Genomic DNA, 26,365 nt, shown 5'->3' with positions numbered 1-26,365 from the left:
TTTGCAGTTGAGTGCCCTGTAACTTTCACGGTTTTTGAGAATAAACTTTGTTTGCAAACATGACCGTAGACTTGATAAGTATTTCCTAGGCACGATGAGATGAGGAAATGATGATTTGTGTGTTTTTTACTAAATCGGCCATTATTCTGCAAACGTATATCTTCTTCTTCCAATGTAAGGCCAGCCTTTCAATATGCAGTAATGAAGAAACCAATGGATATCACCATTTTTGGCATTAGGTTTCTTGGTTTTGTTTTATGATTAGTGTTTTATTTTGGGGTTAGCTGTCCATCTTTTAAGCTGAATCTGATGGGATTTTACATCTCAAATTGAAATGAAAGTGTGGTTATCTTCTTTATAAAATGATTTTACCTTTGGTTTGGATAAAACTACATAGTTGCGGATCAATATTTGAATTGGATTTGGTTATTTAGTTTGCAGTATGATGTGTGATTTTATATCCTCTATATGGTGCCTTTTTTTGGAAATTTTCCTGTGATGACTAGTAACTGGCGCAAGGCAATTGAGCTTTTTATACTTTTTAGTCAAAAACTAGAGGTGGAAGCTAGTTTCGGCTATACAAATGTTCAAGTTTGAAAAGATTAATTGCCGAATGTTTACTACATCACTCGTGGTGGTTTGCAAGACTCCTGCTCATCAAACAAACATAACAGGGGGGAATGAAGCAAAACGAGTGAACCATTTATTCGTACCAGCAGCGAAGTTACTTATAGTTTTAGAATGAAAAGACAACTGTTTCTGCTTTTAGCTACCATAAAATGAAATTATATATATTTGGGTAAAGTCTGGCTTGGATGACTTGCCTGTAAAATAAGTGATATCTAAACAAGCCATAAATATATTAGCTTTAAAGTTTTAATAAATTTTGGTGCCAAAGCAAATGCTTCGTTGCTTATGAACCCTTCACATTAGTGCATAAGGTTGGGTTAAAACCTGAAATATAAAGATTATGAGTTGAGTTGATGTTGTTAGTAGATGTGAAAATTTTAAATATGATATAGTATCACTTAATATAGTGATAGGTTAGGAAAAATATAAATTTTAGTAAAAATTATATATAAATTTAATAAAAATAAAAAATATATTTTTTATGTGCAAATATAAATTGTAATATAATAATTTTTATGCTTTATATATACTAGTAGAATACCATACTTTACCACAAGGATTCAATTTCAAATGTATGATAGTAGCATAATTTTTTCAAATTTTATATCACGTAACATATTATAATGAGAACGAACATATAAACCATATATGAAACCACAATAGATGTTTGAAAGCTTAACCAATAGCAAGTAGTTCCAACAAAAAAAAAAAAAGATGCATGAAGTATGAAATCTGATTTTGCAAAAGTATTCCAATAGCACAACACCAAATGTATATAGTATAGAACTAAATGCATTTGGTGTTGTGTTAATTGGAATTAGGCTGCTACTTGTGTTACATGACCCTATATATCTTCCTTTTATACATTCAAGTATTTAAAACTTAACTCACATTAAAAATATAAGTTGAGAACAAATACTATAGTAATTAAAAATATACTGACATAAAAAGCTCATGTCAAAAGCTTGCTACAATTTTACAACATATTGCCATGTGTTTCAAGTAGAGGTTTATTAGTTGTTATCTCAAAAGTGACAACTTTCCAAATACAGTGCATTTAAGACATGAAAATTTAGTGAAAGAGCTTAATTAGTTGAAAAAGTAAGCTACAAATTGGTTGTTAGCTTGAAGTTACTTAAAAATAACAAATTATGTAAACCAAAATTTCACATTACTAAAAAATGTGAGTTAAGTTTTTTGAAAATTTAGCAAATGAGCTTAATAACAAATGGAATAAACAAAAAAAAAAGAAAAAGCAATGATCCACACAACAATATTTTCACAAAAACCAACATCATTGCAAGAGCATCCTAAAAGCTATAAAAATAATAAAGTAATCCTACAAAATTTTCATAAACATTAATGATATGGGTAAATGATAATAAGAATTTGTAAGTAATTCATATCTAAATTTAAATTTAAAATATAATGCTAAATAAAGTTTGAAGAACAAAAAAAAAAAAAAACAATAGTCATTTGCATTAATCATTCCATACTAACATATAATCTCAAAAAGAGAAAAAATCAATAATTAAACAAATGTTAATGCAAAACTCTAATCTATATAAATTACAAAATATATTTTATAATTATAAATCTTCTTTGTTAAACATGTTTAAGTTTAAAGCTCATAACTCTCTTACAAACACATAACTTAGATTATTAAAAGAGAGAAAATTAAAAGAGAAAATAACAATTTAATTCATTTTTAACTTTTCCTTCCTCTTTCGTTATATTAGATTGTTATTTTTAAGATTAAATTACAAATGTTAATTTCAAGATTAGATTAGATTAAATTAGATTGTTATTTTGTTTTTTTGTTAACATTTGAAATTGGCATTTGTAATGGCTATATATTAGATTGTAATTCATAGCCCTTTCCCTTTCTCTCAATCTGAATCTCCTTTTTGTCTTTTTATTTTTTCCACCAACAACACTTTATTCCAAAGTAATGGCTTACACCAACTACTATTTCTTTTCAAAGTAATGGCTTACGTAAATTCTTGTTTCTTTTCAAACAAAGAGTGATAGTTTTCACCAACTTCTCATTCTTTTTAACTGAATAATAATATTCACTAACTATTTTTTTCTATTCAAAAAATATATCTTTTCAAACAAATTTTCAATAAGAGTAATAAACTTTAAAAAAAAATTAATTTATGAATAATTTTAAAAAATAAATTACCTATTTTCTTCATTCAACAGTTAGATTTTCATAGAAATTTTAAAAATAATAATCTAATCTAATCTAATTATATACTATTTTTATTTGAACAATTTTAAAATTGTGACACATATTAATTTTTTTTTAAAGCTTGACATTTTAAGTTTCAATTTTCATGCATGCTTTATAATAAAAAATGCTGATAAATAAATCTATTTAAATTGCAAGGCAAAGTTTTTATTTTTAAATCCATGTCTCCATTTTCTTTGTTTCGAAACTTTTTCTCTCTTTTTTATTTTTAGGAATACATTAAATCAAACACAAAACTATTTGTATTAACATTTAACAAATTATCAAAGCCCATTTTAAATGTAACATTCATGGGTGAAAAATATTCATTCAACTTTATAAATTCTATCACGAACATTTTGCTAACAAATGGTCTTAAGCTACTTTTTAAAATTCTTACCATAATCATTCCATATTTCTTAAAAACATTAAATCCACAGCCAAGTTAATATAAAATCACCTACTTTCTGCTCTATGTTATCTAACACTAGCGGTTGGCGTAAACTTTAGCAACACAAAGCTTTCTTCGGAAAGTTTAAATGCCCCTAACTGCATAGCAAACATACTCACTCCCAAAGAAAAGAACACAAAGCAAATAAAAAAAAAGCATCAAAACTTCCAAAATTTTCCACCATAAATATAGTCACAAAAAACCTAAAACTAACTTGGAAAAAAAAAAAACAAAACAAAACTTTGAATGAAAAATACATCTAAACGCACAAACTCAATGGCCCTCGACTCTACAGTAAAAGCAGCCTTCATAAAATCTAGGTGGCAACCTTGGTATCAAACAAAAACTTTGAACATTTGAAAAATCACAGAAGTTATTTTAATACATATATATATATATGTATATATATATATATATATTGGGTAAAGTCTGGCTTTGATGACTTGCACGTAAAATAAGTGATATGTAAACAAGCCATAAATATTTTAGCTTTAAAATTTTAATAAATTTTGGTGCCAAAGCAAATGTTTCGTTACTTATGAACCCTTCACATTAGTCCATAAGGTTGAGTTAAAACTTGAAATGTAAAGATTATGAGTTGAGTTGATGTTGTTAGTAGATCTGAAAATTTTTAACTATGATATAGTATCACTTAATACAGTGATAGGTTAGGAAAATATAAATTTTAGTAAAAATTATATATAAATTTAATAAAAATAAAAAATATATTTTTTATATGTAAATTTATATTGTAATATAATAATTTTTATGCTTTATATATACTAGTAGAATACCGTGCACTATCGTGAGGATTCAATTTCAAATGTATAATAATAGTATAATTTTTTTCAAATTTTATATTAACTAACATATTATAATGATGACAAACATATAAACCGTATATGAAACCACAATAGATGTTTGAAAGCTTAACCAACAGTAAGTAGTTCCAACAAATAAAAAATGCATGAAGTATGAAATGTGATTTTGTAAAAGTATTCCAGTAGCACAACACAAAATGCATATAGTATGAAACTAAATGCATTTGGAGTTAATTGGAATTAGGCTACTACTTGCATTAATTATTCCATACTAACATAAAATCTAAAAAAAAAATCAATAAGCTAAACAAATGTTAATGTAAAACTTTAATCTATATAAATTTCAAAATATATTTTATAGTTATAAATCCTCTTTGTTAAACATGTTTAATTTTAAAAAACAAAACAAATGTTAATGTAAAACTCTAATCTATATAAATTACAAAACATGTTTTTTATAATTATAAATCCTTTTTGTTAAACATGTTTAATTTTAAAGCTCATAACTCTCTTACAAACTTATAGCTTAGATTGTTAAAAGAGAGAAAATTAAAAGAGAAAATAACAATCTAATTCATTTTTAACTTCTCCTTCCTCCTTTGTTAGATTAGATTGTTATTTTTAAGATTATATTACAAATGTTAATTTCAAGATTTGATTAGATTAAATTAGATTGTTATTTTGTCTTTTTGTTGACATTTGAAATTAACATTTGTAATAGCTATATATTATATTGTAATTGATAGCCTTTTCCCTTTCTTTCTATTTGAATCTTCATTTTGTCTTTTCATTTTTTCCACCGGCAACAGTTTTTTTCAAAGTAATAGCTTACACCAATTCTTTTTTTTTTTCAAAAAAAAGTAACAGTTTCCACCAACTCAGAATAATAATATCCACTAACTATTTTTTTTATTAAAAAAATATCTTTTCAAACAAATTTCCAATAAGAGGAATAAATTTTAAAAAAATTAATGTATGAATAATTTTAAAAAATAAATTACTTATTTTCTTCATTCAATAGTTAGATTTCTATAGAAATTTTAAAAATAACAATATAATCTAATCTAACTATATACTATTTTTATTTGAACAATTTTGAAATTGTGACACATATTCTTTTTTTTTTTTAAAGCTTGACCTTTTAAGTTTCAATTTTTATATATGCTTTATAATAAAAAAAATGTTGTAAAATAAATCTGTTTAAATTGCAAGGCAAAATTTTTATTTTTAAATTCATGTCTCCTTTTTCTTTGTTTCAAAACATTTTTTTCTCTTTTTTATTTTTAGGAATACATTAAATCAAAGATAAAACCATTTGTATTAACATTTAATAAATTATCAAAGTCCTTTTAGGATGTAACATTCATAGGTGAAAAATATTCATTTAACTTTGTAAATTCTATCACGAACATTTTGGTAACAAATGGTTTTAACCTACATTTTAAAATTCCTACAATAAACATTAATATTTACCAAAAACATTAAATTCACAGCCAATTTAACATAAGATCACTTGTTTCCTGCTTCATATTATCTAACACTAATGGCTGGCGCAAACTATAGTAGCACAAATCCTTCCTTGAATAATTTAAATGCCCTTAACTATACAGTGAACACACCCACCCCCAAAGAAAAGAACACAAAGCAAACAAAAAAAAAAGCATTAAAACTTCCAAATTTTTCAACCATAAATATAGTTGTAGAAAAACTAAAAATAACTTTAAAAAAAAAATAAAACAAAACTTTGAATGAAACATAGCATAAACTTAAAGGCCTTTGGCTCTATAGTAAGAGTAGCTTTTCTTTTGTAAATTGAATGACCCACATAAAATCTAGGCAGCAATCTTGGTATCAAACAAAAACTTTTTAACATTTGAAAATTCACAAATAAAAGCTGCCATACAAATTTTCTTAAAAAAAAAAAGTTTGCAGCTTTCGGCTTTACCTAAAGGTGACAACAATGAAGTGGAAGAAAAGTTATTAAACCTCTTTTTTTGGTCAAAGTACTCAGTTTTGTGGCATTTGAGAAAAAAAATTGGAGGGTTTTGGGGTGAAAGAGAAATGATTAAATTTAAAGGTATGGGTTTGGTTGGACTTGAGTGAAAGGAACGAGTAAAAAAAAAAAAGCTAAAAAAAAAAATTAAAAACTCACAAATCTAAGATTTAGTTAGAGCTTAAATCTTAAAATATTAAGTCTTTGAGAAATATAAAAGATTGAGTTTAGAGGAAAGATTGTAAAAAATAAATAAAATTTTCAAGTTGAAATCAAACAAAATACTCTATAATTTTTTTAAAAAAAATTAAAAATCTCATTTGAAAATCCCATTGTTAACTTTAAAAAAGCTAAAAAGTTGAATAAAAAAATGTTTGGCTTTGCAAATTGTCTATTCTTGATGAAGGTTCTTTGAATCACTTCTTTGATTTAGTCAAAAGAAAGGGAGTGCAAAACAATAAAAGATTGTAAGAACAAAAAACAAGAAAAGAAATAAAAGTGAGTCCTTACCCTCTCACCTTCCTCAATACATTTTTTCTTTCTATCAAATTAGAAAACTTTATGTGATACAAGCTTTCATGTGGGTATAGGAAGAAAAAGGAAAGAAATGAAAGAAAAAAAATAGAGCAATAAAGAGGCACCATGTGGATAGGTTTTGGAGAGGTCAATGTTAAGATGTTACCAAAACTTAATTCTTTTTTATGTCAAAAATTATGTTTTTTATATAAAAAAAATACGGGTTTTGTGATTCAAAGATTACATTTTTACATAAAAAACATAATCTAAACAATTTTTTAATTTAACTTTTTTATTTATTATCAATCATATTTTGAAAAAATATATAGTTTTCAATAAATTATCAATCACTTTTTTAAATTAATAAACATGGTATTTGGATTGTATACAAAAACAATGTATCAAAAGCAAAAACTATAATCTGTTAGTTTTTTAACTATATTTTTTATGTCAAAACATATATTTTGTTAGCTATTTATGTCGAAAACCTTTCACCTACTTCTTTCTCATTGTCTTTTTTTTTTCAAATATTTTTAGAAAACAAAAATAAAAAGCAAAAAAAAAAAAAAAGTAAACCATGGAACCAAGCACTTCTAATAAAGAAATCCTGTGCTATGCATATTTTTAAAATTTATTTTATGAATTTAACATAAAAAAATACTATACAAGATTTATCTACTTAGAAAACAAGAATCATATAAAAAATGTAGCCCAATACATAGAGATAAAAAAGTAATACGTAGTATACTTTTTTTTTTTTGGGTAATTTGGAAAGTTAAATTGTGAGAATTTAATCTCCAGCACCAACATTAAAGTATGCATCTGGTGAGTGAAGTGGGCTAAGTGCAGACAGCAAACAACTTCCACAAAAACCTTTGAAGTCAACTTGGTGCCTATCGATTACCAACTTTCCATTACTTTGCCAAGGATTATTCTGTGTTTGTAGGAAGGAAAATCGGTGGGTCGCTTTGACTTCCTATTTTTCATCAAAACAATCACCATCAGGTAATCTTAGACGTATCAATCTCGAACACCTAGTTTCTTTCAACGCTAGAAATCTCCATTTTTCTATCCCACCAGGTAACTTTCTCCTACATCCCATATCATTCTTATTATTTATTACTAGTTGTTTTATTTATATTCCAAATCTTTGTGTTTATGTGGGTTTTATAAAATTTGTGAATCTTGGGTCATCTGGTTCAGGTTTTCTGTGGGGGGTTTTTGAGTGGAAATGAGGAGTGTCAGTGAAGAGAAGCTGAGGTTTTGTATTGACAGAGGGGGCACTTTCACTGATGTTTATGCCGAGATTCCCGGTCACTCTGATGGTCGGGTTCTCAAACTTTTATCTGTTGACCCATCAAACTATGACGATGCTCCGATTGAAGGAATCAGGAGAATTCTAGAGGAATATACAGGAGAGAAAATTCCCCGAACTGTCAAAATCCCAACTGATAAAATTGAGTGGATAAGGATGGGAACAACTGTGGCAACCAATGCCCTTTTGGAAAGAAAAGGGGAAAGGATTGCTTTGTGTGTTACTCGAGGTTTCAAGGATTTGTTACAAATTGGTGACCAGTCTCGTCCCCATATCTTTGACCTTACTGCAACTAAACCATCCAATCTTTATGAGGAAGTTGTTGAAGTTGATGAGAGGATTGAACTAGTTCTTGAAGAGGACAAGAGGAATAAGGAGAATTCCGAGTCCTTTGTTAAAGGAGTTTCTGGTGAGCTTGTCAGGGTTGTCAAGTGTCTAGATGAAGAAGCTTTGAAGCCTTTATTGAAGGGTTTGTTGGAGAAAGGGATTAGTTGTTTGGCTGTTGTGTTAATGCATTCCTACACTTATCCATATCATGAAATTGCTGTGGAGAAGTTGGCTACGAACTTGGGTTTTAGACATGTTTCTTTGTCTTCTGCTTTGACTCCCATGGTTCGTGCTGTTCCTCGGGGTTTAACAGCCAGTGTAGATGCTTATCTGACCCCGGTTGTGAAAGAGTACTTATCAGGGTTGATATCTAGATTTGATGAAGGCCTTGGGAAGGTGAATGTTTTGTTTATGCAGTCAGATGGAGGGCTTGCACCGGAAAGTAGATTTTCAGGGCACAAGGCTGTTTTGTCTGGCCCTGCTGGGGGAGTTGTAGGCTACTCACAGACACTTTTTGGGCTTGAAACAGAGAAGCCTTTGATTGGATTTGACATGGGTGGCACATCAACAGATGTAAGCCGTTATGCTGGAAGTTATGAACAAGTCCTAGAAACAAAAATTGCTGGTGCTATAATACAAGCGCCTCAGCTTGACATAAACACTGTTGCTGCTGGTGGTGGATCAAAGTTAAAGTTCCAATTTGGAGCTTTTCGGGTTGGACCAGAGTCTGTGGGGGCTCATCCTGGTCCCGTGTGCTACCGTAAAGGAGGAGAATTGGCAGTCACTGATGCAAACCTGATTCTTGGGTATGTTATTCCTGATTATTTCCCAGCCATCTTTGGCCCAAAGGAAGATCGGCCCTTAGATGTCAAAGCAACTAAGGAAGAATTCAAGAAGCTTGCAAAGCAAATAAATTCTTATAGAAAGAGCCAAGATTCATCTGCAAAGGACATGACAGTGGAGGAAATTGCACTGGGGTTTGTGAATGTTGCCAATGAGACAATGTGCCGTCCTATACGGCAGTTAACTGAGATGAAGGGCCATGAAACGAGGAACCATTCACTTGCTTGCTTTGGAGGTGCTGGGCCACAGCATGCCTGTGCCATAGCTAGGTCATTGGGTATGACAGAAGTACTTATTCACCGGTTTTGTGGAATCTTAAGTGCATATGGAATGGGACTGGCAGATGTTGTTGAAGAGGTACAAGAGCCCTATGCTGCTGTTTATGGTCCTGAATCTGTTCTGGAGGCCTCTCATCGAGAAGCTATATTGTTGAAGGAGGTAAAGCAGAAGCTGCTAGAGCAGGGGTTCAGAGAGGAAAATATAAGGACCGAGACATATCTAAACTTGAGGTATGAAGGTACAGATACAGCAATCATGGTAAAGAGACATATTTCTGAAGATGGATCTGGATGCAACTATGCTGATGAATTTATGAAGCTTTTCCAGCAGGAGTATGGATTTAAGCTACAGAACAGAAATATCCTTGTCTGTGATGTCAGAGTTCGTGGAATAGGAGTTGCTAATATATTGAAACCATGGGCCCTGGAACCTGCTTCTGGTTCCCCTAAAATTGAAGGCCACTACAAGGTCTTTTTTGGGAATGGATGGCATGATACACCACTGTTCAAGCTTGAGAATCTGGGCTCTGGGCATGTCATGCCTGGCCCTGCAATCATCATGAATGGGAGTAGTACAGTGATAATTGAACCAAAATGTAGAGCTATTATAACAAAATATGGTAATATTAAAATTGAAATTGAGTCTATTGTAAACACTGTGAAAGTTGCTGAAAAGGTTGCAGATGTTGTACAACTTTCGATCTTCAATCACAGATTTATGGGAATAGCTGAACAGATGGGACGAACCCTCCAGCGGACTTCTATCTCAACAAATATCAAGGAAAGGCTAGACTTCTCTTGTGCTCTCTTTGGTCCGGATGGTAGACTAGTTGCCAATGCTCCTCATATTCCTGTGCATCTTGGAGCTATGTCCAGTACAGTTCGCTGGCAGCTTGAATACTGGGGTGACAATTTGGACAAAGGAGATGTTCTTGTCACCAATCATCCTTGTGCTGGAGGTAGCCATCTTCCTGATATAACTGTGATAACACCTGTTTTTGATGATGGGAAACTTGTGTTTTTTGTAGCAAGTAGAGGACATCATGCAGAGATTGGGGGTGTTACACCTGGAAGCATGCCGCCTTTTTCCAAGTCTATATGGGAAGAAGGGGCAGCGATAAAAGCATTTAAACTTGTGGAAAAGGGGATTTTCCAAGAAGAAGGAATAATCAAACTACTCAAGTTTCCAGGTGCTGATGAATCTGCTCAAAGAATCCCGGGAACACGCCGGCTTCAAGATAATCTATCAGATCTTAGAGCACAAGTGGCTGCTAACCAGAGGGGAATCACTCTGATCAAAGAACTTATTGAGCAGTATGGTTTAGAAACTGTTCAGGCTTACATGACCTATGTGCAGCTTAATGCAGAAGCAGCAGTGAGAGAGATGCTGAAGTCAGTTGCTGCAAGAGTTTCCTCAGAGTCAACTAGGCCGGATGAGAGAAACTTCCTTACGATAGAAGAAGAGGATTGCATGGATGATGGGTCTGTCATTCATTTGAAACTTACAATTGACCCTAACAAAGGGGAAGTAGATTTTGATTTTAGTGGAACTAGCCCTGAAGTTTACGGTAACTGGAATGCTCCAGTGGCAGTCACTACCGCAGCAGTCATATACTGCCTCCGTTGTCTGGTGAATGTTGATATTCCTCTTAATCAAGGTTGTTTGGCTCCAGTTAAAATCCATGTACCGGCAGACTCATTCCTCTCTCCAAGTGATAAAGCTGCTGTAGTGGGAGGCAATGTTCTCACATCTCAGAGAATAACTGATGTAGTATTGACTGCGTTTCAGGCCTGTGCTTGTTCTCAGGGATGTATGAATAATGTTACCTTTGGGGACCACACTTTCGGTTATTATGAAACAATCGGAGGAGGCGGTGGTTCTGGTCCTAGCTGGGATGGGACAAGTGGAGTCCAGTGCCACATGACAAACACTCGAATGACAGATCCCGAAATTTTAGAGCAAAGATACCCAGTATTCTTGCACAAGTTTGGACTGAGAGATAATAGTGGGGGAGCAGGACTTCACAAAGGTGGTGATGGACTTGTGAGGGAAATAGAGTTTAGGCGCCCGGTTGTGGTCAGCATTCTTTCAGAGAGGCGTGTACATGCACCAAGAGGGTTAAAAGGAGGGGCAAATGGGGCTCGTGGAGCCAACTATCTTATAACAAAAGGTAAACGAAGAATCTATCTTGGAGGAAAAAACACAGTGGAGGTGAAGGCAGGGGAAATACTTCAGATTTTAACACCTGGTGGAGGTGGCTGGGGCTCTTCTCTTTGATTATTTTGTCTCACCAAGTTGAAGTTTCTGTTGTAATGTCAAATGTTGACGACAAAAATAAACAATAAACTATAAGGTTGAAACTTCCCATGATGTATCTATTTTCAATTTGGAACGGGTTCAGGCAGACAAATCCGAAGCTCTTTAAAAATTAAAATACAACCTTGACCAAAGTTTATTAGAAGCCCCTTGATTCCAACAACTTCCCCTGATGACCAATAAATTAAGATTAATATTCATACTACACGTATGCCAACTAGATCACCAAATTTTTGGAAGGCTTGCAAACTTTAAAACATGAAACATCAAACTATCATGAAGTGTTCTCTAATAAATGTATGTAAGAAAGATGATATTACAAGGACCATCTACTAATCGTGGAACGGCCTGCAGAACAAGCTAAGGTCCATAATCTGCAATGAACATTAATAGCAATGTAAACTAGCTAGTAGATGGAATAAAAACCCAAAAAAAGTGGGAGAATCAGACGATAGAGAACAGGAACTCACCTTGGATAGAAACGTTGATAGCATAACCTTAAACGAAATTGTAGAAAGTTTTTCACTGATTCTATAGAGCATACAATTCTTGCTAGAAAAGAATTTGAATCCTATTGCTGCCTTTATGTCCTGCAAAATTATAGTAAAAAGAGATCCATTATGCAAAGACAGATAATATAAAATATATGCAAACATATTACAGATTGCTCCTCTTGCCTACCATGAAATTAGCATTTAGCGGAACTCATCATGGTATTCATAATCATCTTCATCCTCATCATCATTAAAGATGGCACTATAAAATACATATGGGTTGTCAATCATCTCGACTAAGCTTAAGCGACCATCTTTATTTGAATCTGCCTGCAATTAAATTAACAAAATGTTCAATAACAGACCTTTTTTCTTTTGGTACCCAAGGGAGAGAGGGATTTGAACTTGGACTTTATTCATCTTATGGAGAGGCCAAGAGGCAACAACCACATGGTTGATGAACTTGGACTTTGTTGAGATTGACGTCAAAACAAAAGCTTTCATTTCATTTTTGTCAAAAGGGTTGCAGCAACTATGACATGCAAGAAAATCATCTCCTTATGCAAGAAGATTTAATCTAATACAAGGACCATAACATAAGCAGAATACAATCATAAAACATAAGAACAAGAAGAAGAAGAATGAGTCAATAGTGCTAGTAACCAAGTTATCACCTTAACACATTAGCATAATATAAGGTAATGAGATTTCTAAGACTTGGAAAAGAGCATGGATAACAAAGAGGGAGTATTTATCATATACCTTGCCTTAAAGTTTTCCTTGAGGGAAGTCATAGTAATTTGATGCATGCAGAGTGAATCGTTACAACATTGGCCAAAAAAAAATCGTTACAACCATAGCCAGGGGATTCTATAATGCCAAAAGGATAAACAAAAATATTTCTAGCAATGCCAGATAAGATTTCCTTGGCTATGGTTAAGAAAACCATAATATATTATCTACTAAAATAACAATGAAACCACGGTCTTACTATCAAGACTCACTCCATCCTATAATGAATGATACTTTTCAAATTGCAAATTTTAAGAAAGCATTAATGCATTTCTGTTTCTAATAGCTGTCTCTTTCCAGCAGGTATTAGTTCCTTTGTCCAGTTTTAAAACATAGCCTAACGTTGAGCACAAAGCATTTAATGTTTTCAGTTTATGTAACGTTTCACTTATCTTAGGTTGTCCCTAAAAGCTAAAAGGAAAGGGAAAAGGGCTCAATGATTATGACTCTGACTAGCACTTAAAGTTTTGTCATGGCGTGCAGCCAAGTGCTAAGGCACAGAGCCAGACAACAAAAGTGCCTTGGACCCAATTAGGTGAGGCGCATTTGATCAAGTGTACCTCAGTGTGCTTTTTTATAAGGCGGTAGGTGCAAAGAAAAGCCCAGCTGATTGAAGTTCTCTTTCATTGCTTTTAAGTTTTTTCATTAACTGCACCTTTAATAGTAAAAAAGGGACCATTCAATATTTGAGTATCTTAGGCTGTCCCTAACAGCTCAAGGGGAAGTGAAAAGGGAATAAAGGGTAAATGAGTAAGACTCAAACTAGTACTAGCAGTGTTATCAAGGTGTGCTTAGGTGCTAAGGTGCAACGCCAGACAACAAAAGCATCTTCAACCCTCTTGGTCAAGGCGCATTAGATCAGGCACACCTCAGTGTGCTTTTTGGTAAGGCGGTAGGTGCAAAAAAAATACCCGCCTGACTGAAGCTCTCTTTCATTTCTTTTAATTTTTAATTTTTTTTCATTAACTGCCCCTTTAATGGTAAAAAAGAGACCATTCAATGTTTGGGTACTCTACTACAACCTTGGGAACATAAAGAAATCTTGCAAAATAACAACAATAAACTAAGTCTTATATCTCATAACTCTAAAATCAACTGTATAAAAGGCCAAAAAAAAAAAAAAGAAATCATGTTAAATCATAGTTTTAAATTCTTTTGTGCCAATAAATTTTTCATTTACTTCTTTAACACTAATATTATTTTTTTATTACTTGCATCCACATCTTTTGTGATCTATCTCTAAAAATTTTATCTCTTCCAAATCCATAAGCTTATTTCCCCTAATTTGTGCATAGATAGGCCTGTATTTCACATGTCCAAACCATCTCAAACGACCCTCTCTCATCTTTTCCTCAACTTGACCTACCCCAATTTTTCTCGAATCTCTTCATTTCTTTAAGGAAAAAGGAAATTTTGCAAGTTTTGTAGGATAAAAAAGGACCATTCTTTGAAGTTCATTATCAGACTTATATACTTAGCTTATCTTACACACACGCGCGCACGAGCGTGCACACACATATGCATATTGTTCCTCACTTCATTCAAGCAAGCACGTTTTTTGCTACTTGTGCCTCAGGCAATAAAAGTGTTCTAGTAATAAAAGTGCCTAAAGTGTGCCTTGCGCCTTTGACAACATTGAGTACTAACATCCGTTTTATTATAATTGCTTTAATAATTATTCATCTTTTCTTTTACTAAGTCTAAAGTTGTTATGCTTTATTTGTTCAAAACTTTAATTTTCCACTAAAAATTTCTTCTCATTAATAACAATAGAATTGAAATCATTCATTGCATTGCATTTAAATTTCATTATATGAAACCAAAATATAGCACTGACACTCCATTACATTATTCTCTTCCTAACCCATCATTTTCGCATTACATTACATTCCAAGTACAAATGCACAGTTAAACATGGTCTGAATGCAATACATGGTTTCAGCAAAATACTTCTAATAAATGGTGATCCAAATTATCAAACACAAAAAAATAAAATAAAATGGAACATAAGAGAACTCCAACATTCAGGTATGTGTAGTAATGTTCAATTACTTGGTGTCATAAATACCTGTGATATGATGTAATTAGATTGCTGTTTTGCATAGTATTGCTCTGATGGATGAATTTTCCCAATGATTGGTAGTAGCTCTTCATCTGACAGGAATCTGTCAATAGGAGCAACATAAATTTATTTAACCATTGAAACAACTAAGTTTTCAACTCAACAGTTTCTAAACATCAAAAGTTCATACAAGTACCTGTCACCATCTTTATCAAGCTGGCTAAACAAATGTTTAGCCGGGGTCTCCATTGAGTGATCAGATGGATGAAAAGAGTTATGACCTTCTTCATCATAGTTCCTTACCAAGTCAAATAGCCCATGAAAAAATTCATTGAAGTTAACCTTCCCATCTTTGTCTGTATCTCTTTCCCTAAAGAGGAAAAGGAAGAAGCCAAATTAATAGGAATTTAAAGGCAGTAGTAGAAAAGGAAGATCAAATGCAAATGGGATAAAATGCCCAGAAATTGGGAACTGTTTTTCTTATTTCTTGAACTCCAAATAAATAATTTAATCATGAGTTGGTTCATTCTTATTAGGACAGATATAAATATGATTTTCTTGGTGAAATAGGAAAAGCAATAAAACTCAGGTTACCTTACTTCCTCCTTGCACAACCATTGAAGCAGCTTCGGGTTTTTGCTGTCAGCTGGGTGCAAAAAGCTAGGAAACAACCAAGCAGAAAAATTAAGGGGAGCAATAGCAGCTACAGATAATAACCCCTTTCACTGGGGTTAGATCAAATGAAACTAGTTCTAGAATTTGGCACTTACTCATTGAACTCGGTTATATTCAATAAACCATCCCCATCAGCATCTGATGCATTAAAATGTTCCTCTTTCCACCAGCCCATATCAAAACCAAAAGAAGTATTGTCTTGAAAAGAAAACACAAATAAGTTAACATCTCTAAAGATTATCATCTGGCAATTAAACAGAAATCAATTACCATGTCCACATTCCACACTACAAGTCCACAGTGGTCATGATTGAGAGCAAGATAAGATCCATAAATAGATTAGATTTGTTATAAAGGTTTACCCAAAGTCTTTATCACAAAGAATACAATAAATACTGACTTGTCACTCGTGGCAGGAAGAACCGATCATGGATGTTTACATTATTTTGGCCTAATGTCACTATATCTCTCAAAAAATTTGAAAATCATTTCAAAGGATGTCTTCATGGATTTCCAAAAAGGAATAGAAAGATCAATTCTTAAACAATATGTAATATCCCAGCCCAATTACATTTGAGCTAGTGTTAACATAACTTGAATGGAGAAATCCAACTTTAGTTTTTTATTTTTCAGCCCTTAAGTTGATCTTTCAAGATTTCCAGCCATTCATAAAGATGTGTTAGTGAATTCTCTCTTATTGTTTTTATTTCCATACCATAAACAAATGGCTGCTAACTTGGCCTACGTTCCTAATGGCTGACAATTCAAAGCCAATTATAAATTTTCAAGGTCTGCCAACATCTTTCAAAGCCAACTAACAAGTGTTCAATGTCTGCCAATAACTTTCAAAGCCAGCCAACAAGTGTACAAGGTCTGCCAGGATCTTTCATAGCCAGCCAACAAGCGTTCAAGGGCAACCAACAATTTTCAAAGCCAACCAATAAATTTTCATTGTCTGCCAATACTTTCAAATCCAGACAACAGGTGTTCAAAAGCAACCAACACCTGTCAAAGCCAGCAACCAAGCATTTGATATCTACCAATAGATCTTTCAAAACTACCCTACAAAATTTCTAGGGCAGCGAACAACATTTCATATGCTGTAAATTTGTTGTCTTGAAGATTCAAAGTAGTATCAACAAATTTTAAATGTTTAAAATTTGTTCAGGTTAGATGAAATTACAGCCTCCAAGCTGGAAATTCATTTTGTAAATCCCAAAATTTCAGCCTCCAAAGTAATCAATTTCATATAATAAAATATATAATTGGGCTGGGCTTTGTGATAAGAAATTCCATTTATTATTATTGAACTTTCATGCAATATTATTCAGCTTTGTTAACACACTAGCCCAAATGTTATTTGGGTTGGGTATTACACAATATGAAGCAGCTAGTTTCCATAATCCAAAGTGTATAAAATCCATTCATCAAACACCTCAAGGCAAATAATAATTTAGTCACAAAAACAAACCAAAATCACATAACAAAAATGTAAAAGCACTAAGGATTAGTTTCATAACAAGAATTAAAATTTAGTAACATAATTGTAGAAACCACTAACCATTCTTCACCCAACTGGGAGGTTCATACTCTGCATATGAAATTAACCCATCATGGTTTTTATCATGAATCTCCATCTCCCTCTGAGTCCTGTGCAAGACTTCCCTAGCAGCCTGCCGTACGTTCCACTCAGTCAATTCATTCTCAGTCACAAACCCATCGGCTGGGTCCACATCAATCTTGGGAAACAGCAATACCAACCTGGTCATTACATTAAACCTCCACTCAATCAACATATATGAAAATGTTACTTTTAACATACATGCACAAGTATATAAATAAAGGTGTAAAGTTTACATAAACTGCACCATGATGCAAAGATATAAACATGTAGTATCAATTTATATTACTAAATAAATCATCACAACATACCCATTGTACAAGGCATCTATAAAACAACTAAGCATACACAAATGTCAACGAGTACAATAATAAAGACACCTCCCATGCTTCCTATAAAGCACACGAACAACTACAAGACTTTAAAAAAAATAAATAAAAGTATCAGTAAAAAAACTAGAATTAATTACCAACAATGATTATAATTAGATTTGTTCCACAAATTCATACCTACATGTAACCGAAAAGGATAAATGAAGCATCAATGTGAGCATGTAAATGTTGCTAGCTCATAAATAGTAGTAGTAATTATTTAAACACATTAATTGATAAGCACGCATTTGTAACTGAAATTAGCAGCTAAACCATCAATTAGAGCTCCAAAATTTTAACCCTTAAACAACCAAAAAAAGAACTAAAATGAATTTAAAAGTAAATGTAATTGAACTTGAATTTAATACCACCAACCTATTGGTAACATTGAACTTGTCCTCATCATTCAAGTAATCCTCAGCGTTCATGAAATCCTCCCATTCGGGCTGGGACTCTTCAGCCGGAGCGGCGTCATGTGTAAACGCAGGATGGGAATTCTCGGAGTACTGCTTCTCCCATTGGCGGTCTTCACGGCGGCGCTCAATGTCCGCGACTAGTGGGTCAAAAGCAACAGGCTCGTGGCGGGAGGGGTTGCTGAAGCTGAAGGAAGAGCGGAGCTTGAGGCGGCGTTGGCGGTTGTGAGTGGAGTGTTTCTTTGGGGAATAAGAGATAAGAAATAGGATTAGAAGAGCCACGGTTATGTATACAACGGCTGAAACTTTTCCCATTTACCCAAAAGTTGATATAGAAGACGAGATCTAAGCTCTAGGAGAATGTTAAAAGGATCATTAAAAAATGGGTTTAGAGAAGAGAAGGGATCTAATCTGATCTGAAGAAAAAAAAACCGCAGAGAAAGGAAGGGTTTAGAGATGAGAGAGGTTTTGAACGAATTGGACTGAGAATGGAAAAAGAAGAAGTGAATGGCTGATGCGAGTCTTTCTTTTAGATCTATGTAACACTGTTTAATGGTTACCCTTTTTTTTTTTTTTGAAATATGTTAATGATAAGTATATAATTGGGGAAATTTTTGTTTTGGAGTTTAACAGTTGGAGCATTTCAACTACATAACTTAATTAACATTGAATTAATGAAATTACTTTTAAATTTATGATTAATTAAAAATTTTTGCCTGTGGGGCAAATCTTGTTTTATTTAAATGCTATTTAATTTTAAAATATTTATATTTTTTACAATTTTAATTGCTATAATTAATTAATTAATTTTTTAAAGATTTTATTTAAACAAAATAAAATGCAATATAATATATGAAATTAATACATTTTATTTAATGATATATCCTATCAAATAATTAATTTCAAATTTCAATCTTTCAAAAATTATAATTAAAAAATAAAAATAAAATAATTTTTATAATTATATAATTTCTTATCAAATAAAAATGTTACCTACAAAATAAATAAATATTTCAAAAATATTATTAATTTATTTTTTTAATTTAGTTAACTATATTATTTTTATGCTTCATTTATTTTAAAATAAAAAATTAAAAGTAAAATTTATAAAATAAAAAATTATCTTTATATGGAAAAAGAATGCAATATGGATTCATAAAATGCTTGATATAGAGTACTAGTATATTGCTAAAGTCAAAAGGACTATTTGCGAAATTGACGAAGTCAGGGGTCGGTCGCGTAATTAGTCCAAGTGGTTTTGCACCTCAGTTCCGTTCTTTTTCCGGAAGCTGTGGCCTGTTGTACCTGGTGGCGGCCCAACTCCACGAAAGCATCAACTATTCCACTTTTTTTTTTCTTTCTCTTGTCAGCATCGCCCATCGCCCATTGCATTGGCTAACACGTGCTCATTCTTCATTCTTACCACCACCTCTACCGATGGCCAATTTAAAAAAACAAAAAACTGCAAAAGAAGCGAGAAAGTAAAACATTGGGAGGAGATAAGTCAAGATGTTAATGGATACTTTTAGAACCGTAAATCAATTGATTATAAACGAATAGTCGTATGTTTATAGTTTATTTATTTATTTTTAGAAGTATTTGAATTCAATTCGTATTTAATAAAAAAATTATTTTATTCATTTAAATTTGATTTATTTAAATAATAAAATGTTTATATTTGGTTCATATTCAGTTCGATTAAATTAAATAAATTTGTTCATAAATATTAAATAAATATATTCATGAATATAAATAAACGAATATATTCATGAATAATAAATAAATTAAAATCAAACAAATTTAAATAAACAAATCATAAACGAATATAAATGAAATTTAACAAAAAATAAATGAATCTTAAAATAAGATTAAGATAAATAATAAAAATATAATTTTATTATTATTATTATTATAAACGAACAATAAACAAATAATAAACGAATGAATTTTAAATAAATTTTAAATGAACTTGTTAACGAGCTTGTTCAAGAATATAAACAAATTAAACAAATCTTAGTTCATATTCAGTTCATTTAATAAATGAATATAAAATTACTATTTAAGATCATATATTAAATTTGATAAATAAATATAAACAAATCAAACCTGAACATATTTATGAACAATTCATCAAAAACTTTGTTTATTTACACATTTCGATATTTTTAAATATTAAATATTAAAAATTTTGAATATTTTTAAAATTTTTTTGGACATTTTATTGATAAAATTACTAAACTTGTCAAAATAAATTTTAATAACATTATAATTCTTAATTGGATGATTATTTAATTACATATGTTGGGAATAATACATTATTAATGATATAATTATACTTTTTTCAAGATATAATAATTCATTAATAATTATAATAATGTAACAATATATTATCTCAAAATTTTATTTTTAATTTTTTTATATTTTATAAATAAATATTTCCAAAAAAAATTTTAATCTACCATTAATTGTGAATACATCCTTTAACATGTTCGAACTCTAAAATAAGGTGGCTTCATTCATGCTAGTAGATATTTCTTATGAATCGATTCCATTCCAATCCAAGTAATGGTATGAAATTTTGTTTAAAAATAAGGAACATGTGTTTCTTTTCCATGTAACCTAAGCAAAATGGTATGAGTTTTTTGTTTAGCAATAGGAATGGATCCAAGATTTATACTCAATAAGGGCAAAAATACATATAATACTGAATATATATAAGTTAACTAAGATGCATAAAAAAACAATTTTAGTAAACATAAAAATAATATATTACAATTGTTCGTTACGACTTTTCATATTTTGAAAACATTGTAAAATTTTTTCATTATCAATGTTACAAAATATGTATTTCTTTATATATGTAACGAAACAATCATTCATCTAAGAATCTCCCATTTGGTTACATAAATGGTTCTTCACAATCTTTATAGCAAAAAAGTTTTTTCAATGGATGCAATAGAAATTGATATTATCAAAACTAATTACACAAGTAAGTATGCCAATTGATACACAAAATATTTTTTTGTCTCAATAAGTTTCATAGAAAAGTCACTAATATTTTTCAAACTTATAAACTCATCATAAGATTTTAAATCAACAATGTATATTTCAAGTTGATTGTCAAGAACTAGTAGTTCAATATTAGAAAATTCAATCGGATAAAATTAAACAAAATAAATCAACTTGCCCAGATCAAAAGTTGTAAAAAAATCACAAGGATTTAAAGAAGCCACACAAAGAAATAACTCCATATTTACCTTATTAAAATAATTGTTGAGCTCTTAAAGTTGCATATCAATTACTATATAAAACAACTCAACCCGACAATAATGTAAAATTGTCATTGTTAGAGCATTGTGTCGAGGTTTTTCATGAGTTACAAACATATCATCCATATTTGGGATGCCAATATTGTTTTCCTCATAAAATAAAAAAACCTCTTTATGCAAAGATTCCCCTCCATCATCTATCATCGTTTGTAGTCGTTACTTTGATACTTCGTTACTTTTACTAATGCCATCGCATTCACAATATCTTAATCTCGCTTTTGTAATGCCAAATATAATTCATTTTTAATCCCTAATATATTTTTCATCAAATGTAAGTTGAAAGCAAAGTCAAAAAATTGAGTCAAATCTAATAAAGCAAAAGCTTCACGTCTTTACTTCGAGCTATTCCCATCCTCCATAACAATTTAAGCACATCAATGATGAAACTAAACATAAGAATCAAATTTATCAAAGTCATATAATGTGAACCCTATTGTGCATCCCCAACTTATTAAATACTTATTTTTTTATTTAAACCTCTTTTCCGTAGAAAGTTCACTGACTCGTAATACCTCAATAACTTTACCAAGTTATTTTTCTTGGAAAACATTTCTTCATTTACAATAAAGCCTTGACAATATTCACAACATTTGTCATTATGTTAAAAAGTAATGCAATTTGAATATGATTCTTTACCATGGCTACAAGTATCAATTGAAGTTGATGAGCAAAACAATAAACATAATAAGAAGATGCATTATCTTTCATTATCAAAGTTTTCAATTTATTGAATTCACCCTGCGTATTGCTTGCTCCATCATAACCTTGCCTACGAATCATTAACATACTCAAATTATGCTTAGAGAATAATACTTTAATAGCTATTTTAAGTGACAAAGCAGTTGTATCACTGACATGTATTGTACCAAAAAAATGTTCAATAACATGCCCTTTAGAATTCACATAGTACAAAGCAATAATAACTTGTTTTTTGATTGAAACATCACGAGATTCATCAAGTAAAATAGAAAGTAATCTATCTCTAAGATCTTCCATAATAGTATTGATAATCTCAATTGCTGCAGCACGAACAAGATCTTTTTTAATATTATATGCTATTATTTTTTAATTTATCGGTGTATTCTCCAAGACAACACAATTGATGGTTTCATTATGATTGGTAAGAAATCTAATAAGTTCAAGAAAATTTCCTTGATTATGAGAATTCTTAGTTCATCTCTACCACGAAATGCCAAACCTTGGTATAAAAGAAAACGAATACAATCAAGTGTCATAGTTAAGCGAATTCGATAATCTTTTCATGCTTGATCGAATTGTTTTGCAAAAACAAATTGAAAATGTTGTTTTTGATTTAGCAAATCTTGAAAACACTTCCAAGTTTAGTTATGAAAACTATTAAGACTTTCAACATGAATATCAAATCTTTCTTTCTTTTTCCAATTTATGAATCCATTAAAAAAAAAAAAAAGAAAACAATCACCACCTGCTTGCTTTCCAATATCTATTCTATAAAGATAACAACACAAACGAAAAGTAGCATCCTTCTCTATACTATATTCCAACCAATTAGCATAATCTTCGAACCACGTAGGAATAAAACGACGTAATGCCTTTCTAATTTGTCTTTGGGGAAAATTATGTTTATAAGGTTGACATGGACCTCTTTGCAAATAAGCTCTTCGAACCTTGTCTCTATCATTATCATTATAGTCAAAAAAATTTTTGGTAACCCAAGATCCAAAAGAATATAATCTAAATTTAATTCAACACAAACTTGCTTTGTACAATGTTATATGCCACTAGTATTGATTCCAGATGATTTTTCAAAAAGTAATTTTCTCTTAATAAGATATTTCTCCATAACTAATTAAATTAAATAGTTTAGTTTATGTAATTTATAAAAATAAGAATACATATTCAAAATACGATTATGCATGTTAATAAAGATCAACTGACCCTATATTTGAAATATATGAGTAGAAATGCAATTCACATGCTGTAACCATACTACTATGCAATAAATTGGATAAAACTTCTAACTAATTTTATAAGCTTCATATAAAAATTAATTTTTACCAAACTTAAAGTTATTAGCTGAATGAGTAATAACTAAAAAAATTAAAAATATATATAAAACATAAAAAATTCAAACATGATAAAAAAATATAAATGCTATCAATAACATGAATACATGATTAAATCATTTCATCAATATAACAAATTTCAAATAGTAAATAAACACCATATATAAAAATATATAAAAAAAAAAATTGATTGACTAATTATAAAACATATAAAAAAATAACTTATATGAATATCTTGTTGGAAGAAAAAGATAACCAACTTGTAATTTGTTTCTTTACTTTGAAGACTTTCTTTTTTCTCTTTTTACTTCTTTAATATTCTTCTTTGGTTCTCCCTGTTTTTGTTTAAAAAATTAAAAATTGCAAAAATGGAGAAGAAGGAGAAAAATGGAAAATCAATTACTTTTATTAACAATCAATTTTGCTTTTTTTTTTTCTATAATAACCTTCAAATATTTTTTTATTATTCAAACCTATCACTTCTAATTAATGTAAGTTTGACTTTTACATATTATATATATTTTAATGGCGGCATGATAAAGGAATTAAACTTTTTAAATATTTTTATTATATATTTTTAAAGGGATAAAGATCTTAGTAGAGGCAACTACCCATAGTGCCCCCATTATCCATCAATCCCTGTTTAACAATACATCAGTCTGACCACATTAGCATAAGGGAAAGCTCAAGTTAGAAAAAAATTAATTTTTACTTTTGAAAATAAAATGCAATTATAACAAATCAATTAGTAAATAATTTGTTGAAATAATTTTTTTGGGTTTTTAGTTTAAAATTTATTGTTTTCCACAAGCAAGTAAACGTATTTTCTCTTTTAAAATCTAATTAGTGATAATTTGTTATATTCTTAAATTTTCTTTAAACTCAAATTGTTAATACTTGACTTAAATATGCATGCTTGACTCATATTATCGATTATTTCTTAGATTAGTTGGCATGTCATTGGAGTTAATACATAAAGATTACGAGTTCGAGAGAATTTAAGTACATAATATCATCTTCAACCAAGTATATAGTACAATAAGGAGCTTAAAAGTAAATTAAAATCTCAAAAAAAAAAAAAAAACCTCATATTAGCAACTCTTAAGATTTACATTTTCTTTTATATTGCTTGTGGTTCATGCTAGAATCCATGGTTGAAAAAGCTATGGAATTATGGATGATGCAGTTGATAGAGTTGATAGCGAAATGAGATAGGGTTTATTTTAACTTGATGTATATATATATATATATATATATATGTTAATAATTTTATAAGTTGGTCAAGAATATTTTTATTAAAAATTATTTTTATTAATTTATTATTTAACATCTTATATAAATATATAAAAGTAAAAACTTTTGGCAATGAAAAAAAATGTCCAATATGAATGGCTTATTATATTGACATGTGGACAACCTTTATAATCATCATATGTCCTATATTATTTATATTCATTCATATTTATTTCTCTTTAAATTGATATGAATTGATTTGACTTTATAAAAATTTTAAAATATTTTAATATATTAATTATATTTTATTTTCTTTTAAATTTTCAATTGACTTATCTTTTATTTCTAATAAAAACATCCCAAATCTTATATAAATATATAAAAGCCAAAGCTTTGGGCAAAAATGAAAATTGTTCAACATGGATGACTTATAAAATCGACATGTGGACAATCTTTATAATCACCAAGTGTCTTGTACTAATTATATTCTTTTAAAATTAATATGAATTGATTTGATTTCATAAAAATTTTAAAATATTTCAATGCATTAAATATACTTATTTGCTTTTAATTTTTCAATTAACTTATATTTTATTTCCAATAAAATATCCAAAATTATAAATCAAAACTAAATCAATAATACTATAATTACCGTCATTAAACATTTTTTTAATGATTAAAATAACTTATATTGAAATCTAATCAGAAATGTTATAAAAAAAATTTAATAACCATTATAATTATGGTCAAGAGTTGATTTCTTAATCAATTATTTGATACATCATATTTGATTAAATACATATCTAATTGAGTAGTTTATAAATATATATAAAAATAATATGATGATTTTATATATTTATAAAGGATTAATGATACATTATAATATTAGATTTTTTGTTTTTGTTATAAATTCAATACATTATAATGTTAGATTTTATATATATGAGTTGTGATGCCATGCATCTCATACACATTAATTGCTTAAATTAATTCAATCAATAATATGGATCACAATTAAATCAATGATACAATATTACAATATAATAAAAAATAGAAGTTAATAAATATATATAATTAATTCTCCATTATTAATAATTCAATCTCAACCAACCTGTCAAAATAAATCTTTTTTTAATTTAATAAATCAAATAAATCAATATATTTTACTTGATTTTACAAATGATTCAAAGAATTAATAAACACTATAATTATAGTCATAAAAGATTTGTTTAATGATTTAAGAATTTCTAAAGAAATATAATTAATAAATTAATAAATACTATAATTACAATCATAAAAGAGTTGATTCTCTAATCAATTATTTGATACATTTAGATTTAATTAAATATGGTATCCATTTCAATAATTGATATATTTAATGTGTAAATATAGCAAGCAAATATAATTCTCCATAATTTGAGCTAATAAAATAAAATATTTCAATCTCAACCAACCGATCACTATTTGACCATCATTCAGTCACAATTTCCATTATTTCAATATTAATTTTCATAATTTAAAATTTACTTATTAATTAACTTACAACATAGCTTTTGTATAAGTAGCTCTAGATTTTTAATTTTGCAAGCAACACATTTTTAACCAA

At 29.8% G+C, this 26,365-nt stretch overlaps 1 protein-coding gene and 2 pseudogenes across 4 annotated transcripts; 1 reads left to right on the top strand and 2 right to left on the bottom strand.

Annotated features, from left to right (window-relative positions):
• Positions 1-7,485: 7,485 nt before the first annotated feature.
• Positions 7,486-11,793, top strand: LOC111283225 (5-oxoprolinase 1 pseudogene; annotated as a pseudogene). The gene is made up of 2 exons (XR_016342249.1): positions 7,486-7,724; positions 7,848-11,793. The product of XR_016342249.1 is annotated as a 5-oxoprolinase 1 pseudogene (transcript).
• Positions 11,794-11,808: 15 nt separating this feature from the next.
• On the bottom strand, positions 11,809-18,718 carry LOC111283226 (uncharacterized). Of its 3 annotated transcripts, XR_016342250.1 has the most exons (9): positions 18,115-18,718; positions 17,309-17,508; positions 15,843-15,945; positions 15,667-15,732; positions 15,269-15,442; positions 15,079-15,175; positions 12,406-12,548; positions 12,195-12,314; positions 11,809-12,098 (listed from the first exon to the last, which is right to left on the bottom strand). XR_016342250.1 is itself a non-coding variant. In XM_089761003.1 (8 exons), exons 1-8 carry the CDS (start codon positions 18,465-18,467, stop codon positions 12,057-12,059), a joined length of 1,155 nt encoding a protein of 384 aa, XP_089617129.1. In that variant the 5' UTR covers positions 18,468-18,670; the 3' UTR covers positions 11,922-12,056. The 3 variants fall into 3 exon arrangements, 2 of the variants coding, with proteins under 2 accessions (XP_089617129.1, XP_089617130.1); XM_089761003.1 differs by lacking the exon at positions 12,406-12,548 and having other exon boundaries at positions 11,922-12,098; positions 18,115-18,670; XM_089761004.1 differs by lacking the exons at positions 11,809-12,098; positions 12,195-12,314 and having other exon boundaries at positions 12,405-12,548; positions 18,115-18,670.
• A 3,310-nt stretch (positions 18,719-22,028) lies between these two features.
• LOC149518890 (uncharacterized) lies at positions 22,029-23,448 on the bottom strand (annotated as a pseudogene).
• Between the last annotated feature and the right edge of the window lie 2,917 nt (positions 23,449-26,365).

This window comes from Durio zibethinus, chromosome 5 (assembly GCF_047325235.1).
Source record: "Durio zibethinus cultivar Kanyao isolate XHJ-2024 chromosome 5, ASM4732523v1, whole genome shotgun sequence".
Lineage (NCBI taxonomy): Eukaryota > Viridiplantae > Streptophyta > Magnoliopsida > Malvales > Malvaceae > Durio > Durio zibethinus.
Note: the sequence above shows the minus strand (reverse complement) of the source record. Positions and strands in the feature narration are given on the sequence as shown.